The sequence below is a fragment of the Protomyctophum bolini genome (genome assembly GCF_963924005.1).
Source record: "Protomyctophum bolini genome assembly, chromosome: 2".
NCBI lineage: Eukaryota > Metazoa > Chordata > Actinopteri > Myctophiformes > Myctophidae > Protomyctophum > Protomyctophum bolini.
The window spans coordinates 230,288-242,500 of NC_137863.1; the positions used below are offsets into that span (position 1 = coordinate 230,288).

The 12,213-nt window shown below is 44.3% G+C and overlaps 1 protein-coding gene and 1 long non-coding RNA gene across 3 annotated transcripts in view; one reads left to right on the plus strand and one right to left on the minus strand.

The window, feature by feature from the left end:
• The first annotated feature begins 8,621 nt into the window (after window positions 1-8,621).
• On the plus strand, window positions 8,622-8,908 carry LOC308331717. Its single transcript, XR_013965619.1, has 3 exons — window positions 8,622-8,717; window positions 8,748-8,758; window positions 8,789-8,908. It is a non-coding gene; the product is annotated as an uncharacterized lncRNA (long non-coding RNA).
• A 308-nt stretch (window positions 8,909-9,216) lies between these two features.
• Window positions 9,217-12,213, minus strand: part of LOC308331700 (dynactin subunit 1-like) — a 61,924-nt gene continuing 58,927 nt past the window's right edge. For both annotated transcript variants that reach the window (XM_080787192.1, XM_080787191.1), the window contains 2 exons: window positions 10,283-10,372; window positions 9,217-9,358 (listed from right to left, as the gene is read on the minus strand). In XM_080787192.1, coding sequence (XP_080643318.1) covers window positions 9,218-9,358; window positions 10,283-10,372 — 231 coding nt within the window. In that variant the 3' untranslated portion in view covers window position 9,217. The remainder of the gene's footprint in view (window positions 9,359-10,282; window positions 10,373-12,213) is intronic.

Below are 12,213 nucleotides of genomic sequence, written 5' to 3' on the forward strand. Positions count from 1 at the left end.
AATGAGGGCTTGGCACCGACTGGACGCCATTCAGGTCCCAGGTCAAGTGTAGCCCTTCAGCTTTAGTACTAGGTGGTCAGTGGAAGGGCTAGAAAGGTTCACTGTGTCACTACACAGTTTACGTTGGTATGGTCGTTTAATACCGGTGAGGGTAGAAGTCGAAGTTGGAGGACGGAGGCTGCTGGGCGGGGCGTGTACGTGTACGTGTACCTACATAGGGGTGCAGAGGGTCACCGGGACCTGCTCGGGCGCGGCAGTTACGTTCAACATGTCCCGGTTGTCCACATCGAAAGCAGGCGACCGCCCGGGGCCGCGGCCCCCTCCACTGTCCCAGTTGCTCCACTCTGTTGCTCCACTGTTGCTCTTGTGTCTGGAAAAGGAACAGATATCAGGCCTGCTGTTTAGACAGATACGTTATGAGATACGTTATGAGATACGCAAATTCATTCAAATTCAACAAAATAAATCACAACACATATACAATACATAGCTAGATCACTATACATTGACAACACTATACTGTACATTGACAATACTACACAGGTCCTTTTTTGCAGAGAGGGAAAAATAAAGAAAAGGCTACCAGTCATAGTTCCAAGAGGCATCACATTTCAGTACATTTTATGAACAGAACTGAGATGGGGCTTGTTCAGAAGTCCTATACTTGTGGGGACAAACGATCTTGATCTTGGTTAATTTCGATAATGATCATTATATAGCCTAATCCTAATTAATATTAAGGCTCATTTTAATATCTACTCTGGCTTTTGGGAGAGCCCCAGACAGTTTCTAAGTTGCTTGAAGATATTTGATATTAACTTTATCATGTTATGTAAATATTGAATCAAACAACTTAAAACCTGTCTGGGGTGCACACAAAAGGGCCTGAGTAGACGTTAAAATGACCCCAAACATGTCTGAAAGTGAAATATCCCTTCAAGACATTATTAAAGATAATCAGTGTTTTCTTTCATATATGATAAATAAATAAGAATACAGAAATAAAATAAATCAGTGTTGTTACAATGACACTGTGATGTTACATTTAGTGTTTTCTCATTTAGATCATGCCAAAGTCAAGATTAAATGTATCCCTAGAGGCATGCAGGAAAGCTCTTTAGCACAATGGTTAAAAAGATTATAATAATTAAAAAAAACTAACACAGGAAAACAGATTCAAATCCAGGGTAGAAGAGGAATTATATAAACATGTGACTGTGATTGTTGTGGTTCTCAACCTTTTTCATGTCAAGGACCCCCAGAATTATCTGTATTTGGCCGCCGACCCCCCATCTGAAAATATGTTGTTCCAGGGACCTGGGGCAGTGGTGGCCGAAGGGTTTGCGGAGCGGTCTTGATATCGGAAGGTCGCTAGTTCGTATCCCCGGACCGGCACGTTAAAATGACCACCGCTGAAGTGCCCTTTATGGACAAGGCATTGAACCTCTACCATGAAATGTTCTATGAGCAGGGCCTGGCCGTAAACAAGTTATTGAGCTTAGTCCAGTTACCCTGGGTAAATATAGTAACTTTGCTTTGCTTTGCTTTACCTCCCCAGAAGCAAAGATTTGAGTTAAAAACGTTCACTCTGAAAGAATATATATTCAAAAATTTGCGCCACATTTTCATGATTTCTTTCAAAAATACAAGCTTGTAGCGTGGCACTCGGTGCCGCGCTACGAGCTTGTAGATCTGCTATTTTTCAATAGCTAAAGTAGCCTATAAAATAACGCTTAAAACACCAAAAGGGGTTCCCGTTTTGAATGGGTTAATCTCTCACTCACATCAGAGTCTGCCAGGCTGGAAGGTCCACTTATCCTTCACTCATGGTTTCAACTCCCGAAGAGGACGACGTTGGTCCGGGGTCATACCTATGTTCCCTCAGCCCTATGTTCCCTCAGCCCTATGTTCCCTCAGAAGGAGCATTGGTCCGAGGTGCGCTGGGGGTCGGGAGAGGGTGGGTGGTTAGGTTTAGGTGTCTGCCCCGGGGGAGGTTAGGGTTAGGGTGAGGGTTTGAGGTAGGTTGTCGATCGGACCGTCGGCATATTGACGCGGACCCGAGGGAACATAGGGCTGAGGGAACATATAGGTACGGTCCCGTTGGTCCATGATGTCTCTTTAGCCAATCAGGAACCTCGTTGTTAGGTGAAGCGTGGTACGAACTTCCCGTTTCAGATGGCGTTCCCCCACTCACTGCACAGAAGAACACAGACAAACAAGACCTTTACAATGATGATAAAGCAAGAAGAAGTGATTTTACCGGTATATAAATGTTATCTTCTTTCCTCAGTTCACATGCTATATTATACTATATATATGATTACTGACAGCGCGGAATCGTAAAGGGCCGCTTCACCCATTTTCAACCTATCTTCGTGAAATTGCTCCGACTCCTCACTAAAGGCCTATCCGTAGTCTGGATTTTCAGTGGTGAGGTGACCACCGCTCCGGTGGTGAGCTGACCACCGGAGCTTAAATAACGTTGAGCGGTGGTGAGTAAAAACAGAGAGAAGGGCTGGAGCGGTGGCGGTGGTTTGCTCTTCACCGCGGCTCGTGACGCATGTTGTAGTTCGGTGGTCACCTAACCACCGTAAATCCAGACTATGTATAAGCCTTAATGCTCATTATAAGATGGCAGCTCTTTTGTCAATAGTCCAAATAGTACAAACAGACAAAATAGACAATCTACAAGCTCACAACAGTTCAAACTTCATATAATGCAACCAGTTTTGCGCTTGTAGATCTGCAGTTGTATTAAAACAATATTGTAAATGATTTAGTTTTTTTTTTTTATAATTTTGAAGATTTCTAACATTATATTTTCATATGGGGGTCCCTGGCGCAAAATATTGTCAGATACATATAGTATACATACAGTAACATAATGTGACAAAAAAGACACATAGGAAAGAGGCCCTTAAGTTTGGACACACTCCGGTCCACACTTCATATGGACAGTGGCGTGCACAGATAGATGCTATATATTACCTTTCTATAATGTTTCTATATGTTACCTTTCTTAGTACACAATTGAAATGTACACAAAGTACTCGGTACTCAAAGTACTCGTATATATTACCTTTCTATACATTAAGTTTCTGTATCCATTGAGCCATTTGTCATGTATCCAATGTCATGTATCCATTGAGCCATTTGTATTAAGAACAACACCACAAAGTATTTTCAACTTTTGAGTGAGGTTTCCTGTCCATTTTATATATTATGCGTACCCTTTACCCCTAGACTAATCGGTGCGTAACAGCATATGTAAGTAAAGTAGGCTAATATGTTCTTAAACACAGTAGAGCCCAGGCCTTAATTCCCCCTTCATATTACTGTTGATCAATTGTACTTTTATCACAATTCACATTATTAAACAGTAATAATGATGTTAGTGAAGTAGGTATGGAGACATGAGAAGACCTCTGTTACTGAACAAACAATATATCAATTACAGCACCTTTAACATTTCACAAAGGCAGTTCTGTAGTTCTGCTGGAACTCCTCAGAGTCAAAGAGGTGTAAAATGGTCTCAGTTCATCCATAATGTGATCATTAACAGGTGATCTGTCCAATGCCAGACAACCAGTGACCATCAACACGTTTAAACCCTGCATTTGAATGCATTGTTTACAGTGACTGAAGCAGCAGCCATCATCATTAGTCTGTTTACATTTTAACCTGTGGGAATAATGTGAGTTTTGTTCATTATTTAGCATTTGAAAAAACATTGAATAAAATCACAACCCTATTGAAACTCAGAGCAACACAACCTGAACAATGACTTAAAGTTGTCCAGGTTTCCCAGGTTTACACAAATACAGTTTTTGCTGTTATTGTGTCTCTGTTGTTAATAACAATGTAATCATGGATATGATTATTATAAGGATGTAATGACTTATCCTGCTCATGAATTAAGTATCTGTGCTAATTCAGTATTTTTTCTATATAATTTAATGCATGTATTATTTAGTTTGTTTTGCTTAGTTGGTTTGTTTACAGCCATTATTTTTGTTGCAGATAGAGCTTTTGTTTTGAAGGTGATGGGCAGTTCACAGCTGAGTCTATTTAATTAAGAGAGCACACAGGGAGTGAGAGAGCACTGGGAAGGTCCATGGTTTTTTACCAGCAGGTTAGGGAGAGCACTGTGACATGATGACATCTTGTACTGTGTCTGGAGAAGCAAAAATAAAAACACCATCAAATGTTGCTGCCTTGACTGGACAATGGTCTTATTCCCTACCAACTGACTGGACAATGGTCTTATTCCCTACCAACTGACTGGACAATGGTCTTATTCCCTACCAACTGACTGGACAATGGTCTTATTCCCTACCAACTGACTGGACAATGGTCTTATTCCCTACCAACTGACTGGACAATGGTCTCATTCCCTACCAACTGACTGGACAATGGTCTTATTCCCTACCAACTGACTGGACAATGGTCTTATTCCCTACCAACTGACTGGACAATGGTCTTATTCCCTACCAACTGACTGGACAATGGTCTTATTCCCTACCAACTGACTGGACAATGGTCTTATTCCCTACCAACTGACTGGACAATGGTCTTATTCCCTACCAACTGCGTAAGATTCGCTGCCCGGTGCTTTTAGTGGCTTTTAAGTTTTATTGTTCATAGTGTTGATTAGCCACTACACCAAGCTTTATGACACCATGGTTTCTTCCATTTCGTTTTATGCAGCAGGTGTGTGGGGCTTTGAGGAGGCTACCGAATGTAAAAACATTCAGAGTAGAGCTTTGAGGTGTTTTCTCGGGGTGCATAAGTATACCACTAAGTATTATTAATTAATAATAAGTATTAAGTATACCACTAAGTATTATTCATTAATAATAAGTATTAAGTATACCACTAACTTGGCCATTGAAGGTGACACAGGTTGGGAAAGCTGCCTGACAAGGCAGAGATGTGAAATGATCAGATTATGGAATCGCCTTACCCAACTGCCAGGAAAGGAGGATTACGAAAATTATATTTAATTGGAATAGAAGATGTAATCATCCGTGGATAAGAGAGGTCTCCTCAATTTTCTCACTTTCTGATTTAAACATATATGTTTTAAATAACCTTCATTGTAACATTAATACAGTCAAATATAAACTGTCAATGTTACATCAGCAGAAATGGAGGGTGGACATTGTGAAAAAAGCTAAATTAAGAAGTTATATTCAATTCAAAGAGGACTACATGACTGAACCTTAGGGCCGATTCATACACTTATTTTAGAACCGAATAAAATTCGGTTCGGCGCTGTAGAGCCTACAATGTGACGTCATTTGAGGTTCGGGGGGGGCGGGTACCGTCCTAAAGTCAGCTATTCGGTGCTACTGAAACATTTCTCACGAGCCGAAATCATTTCGGCACTACAGCGCCTACTGCATGATTTTGGGGAGAACATGTCAGGGTATCTACCCTAGGGGACACGGGGAGAACATGTGAGGGTACCTACCCTAGGGGACACGGGGACAACATGTGAGGGTACCTACTAGTACTACCTACCCTAGGGGACACGGGGAGAACATGTGAGGGTACTTACCCTAGGGGACACGGGGAGAACATGTGAGGGTACCTACCCTAGGGGACACGAGGAGAACATGTGAGGGTTCCTACCCTAGGGGACACGGGGAGAACATGTGAGGGTACCTACCCTAGGGGACACGAGGAGAACATGTGAGGGTTCCTACCCAGTAAACACTCCCCCTGCTAGACATTTTCATATTTACGGAATGTGCCATTTTTTAAGTTTTCAAAATGTATAAACAATAAACATCTCTTGAAAATAGCAGATCTACAAGCTCACAATGTGTTATGATGTATTGGAAATTGAAAATACTCAAAGTACAAATTCCTCAAAATTGTACCAGGGAACCTGTGTGTGTGTGTGTGTGTGTGTGTGTGTGTGTGTGTGCGTGCATCTTACCTGTAGTGAGCAGGGCACTCTGATCCATCAGGTTCCTGACTTCCTGGGGCTCTTCAGGGGCCATGATGAAGACTGTGTGTTCTCCCCGTGGCCCTTTCTGAAACCAGTCCCTTGACTTGAAGTGCTCTCGGGAGGTTCCCTCGTCAGGAAGTGCCCCTCCAGCTGAATCAAGTTCCCTTGATTAGGGTGCTGGGTATAAAAAACAGGAAATACTCGCCCTCCTTGTGCAGAAACAGGAAACAGACAACATTCGTTGCCATGGTTACCATCATGCAATTGTGTTACCCGTTATTTTGTTTGTACAGTTATATTGCATTGCATCGTGTATGTTTGTGTGACATGTGGATTTCATTAATATGGAAAAAGGAAATACAGCGTGACTGTCAAAAATGACATGTCATATACATCCATGGTGTTTATAAATCATTGTTAAAAGTTGTTTTGTTTGTGTGGTTTCATTTATAGTTTTTCACGGTGGGGTAAATAAAGAGCCCTTGTGAACATCAGTTAGAGCGTTGTCTATTCTGCATCAAATGAAGATTGTTTAGGAGGAGTTTATTTATCATTTATTTGTGGTGGTACTTACATTTGTAGGTGGCGGTTTCCATGCGGACAGAGCAGGGCTGCACAAGGCAATCGAGTCTAGATCGGCACAGACGCTCTTGAGGGCTTCATAAGCCACTTCCACTCAAGGCTGCTTGGTTTCGGACGACACTTCCAAAGCACTGCTACCCAGGTGTGGAATGCCCTCCCCCCCATCGCTCAAAACAAACAAATCACTGGCTTCCTTCAAGACAGGCCTAAAAATGCACCCGTCAGCAGGTCAAAGGGAGAGGAGGTGATCGCATCAGCCGCTTTGTGCGAATAACCCCCTTCTGATTAACTTCGGCCACAACCTGTGCATACTGTATATTTCATGTTTAGAGGAAATGTATATGTTGCTTTAAATTATTGTTATATCAATTGCTGTTACTGTGTTCAATTATTATTCGTGTCATGTGTGAGTGGATGGGACCCGAATTTCTTCGGTGAAATCCTTTTTTGGACAAAAATGCCTGACTGTACATTATGCCGTTTGCATTTATATGTTGGAAATGCTGGAAAAATGCTGTCCAGTAAAAACATGTATGTGTTTCATGTTGGCTGAAGCAACACTGAAGGGAGACTTATACAATGCCTATAATAGTTCTGGTTCTCAACCTGGGGGATCGGGACTCTTCAGAGGGTCATGCTAATTTATGAAATCTGAATATATATATATATACACATACACAAATGTATTATCTTCATATCTGACTGAGAAATACAGGTAGCCTATGCCCTCAGACATTTTGGGGGGAAATGAAACAGTTGTAGCTTCTACTGTAGGTGTTACCTACCCCATCCTACTGGCGTAGACCTACCCCATCCTACTGGAGTAGACCTACCCCATCCTAGACATAGGATCACACTGCAGCACGTTGTGAGCTTGTAGATCGATTACTTTTTGTCACAGGGTCAGTGTCAACAGTCTAGGCCTCTAGGGGGCAGTGTTCACCATTTTTTGCAGAGTGGGTTGGTTTATTTTTTATATAACATACAAACTAAGTGACCTTATGACCCTCAAACAAGGTGCGTGCTTACGGACACTGTCCTCTGAGGCCACGTATCAAAATAAAGCAGCCCAAGCAGAGGCATAAGGCCATGAATTATACGTCCTCTATGGGGACCTACCATGGGTCACGGACAGGGTCAGACAGAGAGGCGTAAGGCCATGTTATATGTCCTAGTACGATGGGTTGGGTTAGCTGAAAGAGCGTAGGCTATTGGGTTAGGATCTATCTTGTTGACAGTAGGGTTAGGATCTATTGGGTTAGGATCTATCTTGTTGACAGTAGGGTTAGGATCTATTGGGTTAGGATCTATCTTGTTGACAGTAGGGTTAGGATCTATTGGGTTAGGATCTATCTTGTTGACAGTAGGGTTAGGATCTATTGGGTTAGGATCTATCTTGTTGACAGTAGGGTCAGGATCTATTGGGTTAGGATCTATCTTGTTGACAGTAGGGCCAGGATCTATTGGGTTAGGATCTATCTTGTTGACAGTAGGGTTAGGATCTATTGGGTTAGGATCTATCTTGTTGACAGTAGGGTCAGGATCTATTGGGTTAGGATCTATCTTGTTGACAGTAGGGTTAGGATCTATTGGGTTAGGATCTATCTTGTTGACAGTAGGGTTAGGATCTATTGGGTATCTCTTGACGGCAGCATGGCTTAACCTGGTTGAAAAACAACAGCCGCATTGGTTTCTTTGTTGTATGCAAGGTGTTCTTTTATTAAGTATATGAAAAAAGGTGTGACAAAAAGCCTTAGACGCTATAGAAATATAATATAATATAATATAAGCCTTATAGACGCTATAGAAAAGTGGAGGAAAGACAGAGAATAATAAAAGAGTTTAGGAAGGACAGAAGAATGCAAAAAGAGTTTAGGAAGGACAGAAGAATGCAAAAAGAGTTTAGGAAGGACAAAAGAATGCAAAAAGAGTTTAGGAAGGACAGAAGAATGCAAAAAGAGTTTAGGAAGGACAGAAGAATGCAAAAAGAGTTTAGGAAGGACAAAATAATGCAAAAAGAGTTTAGGAAGGACAGAAGAATGCAAAAAGAGTTTAGGAAGGACAGAAGAATGCAAAAAGAGTTTAGGAAGGACAGAAGAATGCAAAAAGGAGGGGGGGTGGGAACCCCAAAACATTTCCCCAGTACTAAAGAGGTGTTTCAGGACATCAGCAGGCAGTGGTCTCTGGGTGGTGTTTTAGGCTAGGGGAGGTCCCTGGGTGGTGTTTTAGGCTAGGGGTGGTCCCTGGGAGGTGTTTTAGGCTAGGGGTGGTCCCTGGGTGGTGTTTTAGGCTAGGGGAGGGCTGGTGGGGGGCTAGGGGAGGTCCCTGGGTGGTGTTTTAGGCTAGGGGAGGGCTGGTGGGGGGCTAGGGGAGGTCCCTGGGTGGTGTTTTAGGCTGGGGGAGGGCTGGGGGGGGGCTAGGGGAGGTCCCTGGGAGGTGTTTTAGGCTAGGGGTGGTCCCTGGGTGGTGTTTTAGGCTGGGGGAGGGCTGGGGGGGGGCTAGGGGAGGTCCCTGGGTGGTGTTTTAGGCTAGGCGAGGGCTGGGGGGGGGCTAGAGGAGGTCCCTGGGAGGTGTTTTAGGCTAGGGGAGGGCTGGTGGGGGGCTAGGGGAGGTCCCTGGGTGGTGTTTTAGGCTAGGGGAGGGCTGGTGGGGGTCTAGGGGAGGTCCCTGGGAGGTGCTTCAGGCCATCAGAAGGTGGTGCACCCTGTGCAGCTGCTTCTGGTCGAGGACCAGGCGATGGACCTGCTCCTGTCCGCGGGGGCAGGGGAACGCCACGCGCCCCACGAACACTGTTCCTCCCTTAAGCTCCTCCTCCTTGGCCTGGGGGGGGGGGGGAGAGAGAGAGAGAGAGAGAGAGAGACACCGTGAAATGACACACCACTGTGCAACAGCGCAGGCATAAAGTGAGTGGCAAATCTAGAAAATGCAGTAAATGGTAAATGCAGCAGACTGGGTGGCTACTGGCTAGGCTAGCTAGTTTCTGTTCTCTCAGAGAGCAGCAGACTGGGTGGCTAGGCTAGCTAGTTTCTGTTCTCTCAGAGAGCAGCAGACTGGGTGGCTAGGCTAGCTAGTTTCTGTTCTCTCAGAGAGCAGCAGACTGGGTGGCTAGGCTAGCTAGTTTCTGTTGTCCCAGAGAGCAGCAGACTGGGTGGCTACTGGCTAGGCTAGCTAGTTTCTGTTCTCTCAGAGAGCAGCAGACTGGGTGGCTAGGCTAGCTAGTTTCTGTTCTCTCAGAGAGCAGCAGACTGGGTGGCTAGGCTAGCTAGTTTCTGTTCTCTCAGAGAGCAGCAGACTGGGTGGCTAGGCTAGCTAGTTTCTGTTCTCTCAGAGAGCAGCAGACTGGGTGGCTAGGCTAGCTAGTTTCTGTTGTCCCAGAGAGCAGCAGACTGGGTGGCTACTGGCTAGGCTAGCTAGTTTCTTGGGACATTCGTTTTGTCATTAAAATAAATATATTATTTTAAAAACTGCTAAACCTTTCGGAACCGCAGGTGTTAATGAGCAGGTGTTTATTAATGAGGATAAAGAACAACCTCTCGTGTAATATTGCTTAACCCATTCAGCCCTGAGGACGATTCTACAATGTCTTCTCAATCCTGAGTTTTCTGAAAAACCTCATGTTTCTAATTATATCAGTCGTTCTCAACCTTTTCATGTCAAGGACCCCAAAGATTATCTGTATTTGGCCACCGACCCCCCATCTGAAAATATGTTGTTCCGCTGGTGTTGGGGCATGTATAGAATTACCTTCACGAAGCCGGACACAGGGAAGGTGGCAAAGTCAGAGATGGCCTTTGCTCCAGGCTGCTGTGAGACCACATGCTCAGACACCTCATCCTGAGAGAGAAGAGGACAGACAGACAACCAGGTCAGGATGGTTAGATACAGACAGAGAGGACAGACAACCAGGTCAGGATGGTTAGATACAGACATAGAGGACAGACAACCAGGTCAGGATGGTTAGATACAGACATAGAGGACAGACAACCAGGTCAGGATGGTTAGATACAGACACAGACAGAGAGGAGGACAGACAACCAGGTCAGGATGGTTAGATACAGACAGAGAGGAGGACAGACAGACAACCAGGTCAGGATGGTTAGATACAGACATAGAGGACAGACAACCAGGTCAGGATGGTTAGATACAGACATAGAGGACAGACAACCAGGTCAGGATGGTTAGATACAGACAGAGAGGAGGACAGACAACCAGGTCAGGATGGTTAGATACAGACAGAGAGGAGGACAGACAGACAACCAGGTCAGGATGGTTAGATACAGACAGAGAGGAGGACAGACAACCAGGTCAGGATGGTTAGATACAGACATAGAGGACAGACAACCAGGTCAGGATGGTTAGATACAGACAGAGAGGAGGACAGACAGACAACCAGGTCAGGATGGTTAGATACAGACATAGAGGACAGACAACCAGGTCAGGATGGTTAGATACAGACATAGAGGAGGACAGACAACCAGGTCAGGATGGTTAGATACAGACAGAGGACAGGACAGACACACATAGGTGAACACAGGCACGGACATAGAGCACCGAAGTCTGACGTCACTTTCAGTAGAGGGCGTCAGTCCCCATGTATTTTTTTAGTTGCATTGAAATCGCCATAGGAGGATTTTTAGATTGCTTCATATAAGAACTGTGTTTGAAAAATAAACATGTCACCCCGGCCGCTTCACTCATATGGATGTGAAGAATCAACTGACTGAGAGAAAACGCTAATGCTGAATTAGTTACATTTTCGCTAGAAGCAGACTGTATCATTATATGAGTGACTGACTGTTGCAAACGATACAGAGACACCTCCCTGACAATAACGCCGAGACAGCTTGTTTATTTTTGGACCACAACGCTTATAGTAGACGATATTAAGATCACTGCATGTTATTCTCCATAGAGAAATTACTTCCGCGAACCAGGGGAATCGAAGGGATGAGCGAGTTACGTCAGGACTTCGGTGCTCTATTGCTGTTCCTTGGAGTGGTGGCACCACTCAAAAAGAACATTGAATGTCGGCGGCAGCGGTGGCCGAACGGATTGTGAAGCGGCCTTGATACCGGAAGGTCGCCAGTTCGAATCAGCGGTCCGACACCTTAAAAATTACCACCGCTGAAGTGCCCTTTGACAAGGCATTGAACCACTACCATGAAATGTTCTATGAAATAAGCCGGGCCTGGCTGTAAACAAGTATCTGATGCTTAGTCCAGTTATGGGTAAACATAGTACCTTTCCTTTCTTTTTCAAATAGTCTCTAGTCCTCAATTATAATACCACCCCGTTTGTTAGGCTATCTCATATTCAGCACAATATGGTAGGAGTGCACGGTTATGAAATTAAGACCGATATCAGATATTCTAATATTTGCAAGGTCATGTATCTGCCGATTATACCGATTCTGACCCCATTCCGATATTATACAGTAAATGGTAAATGGTAAATGGTGCATTTATATAGCGCCTTTATCCAAGGCGCTTTACATAGATTGTGCATTACATTCACCCATTCACACACCGATGGCAGCGGAAACCATGCAAGGCACCAACTAGCACATCAGGAGCAATTAGGGGTTCAGTGTCTTGCTCAAGGACACTTCGACAGTAACTCTGGGGGAGCCCGGGTTCGAACTGGCAACCTTGCGGTTCCCATCCAGGCACTCTACC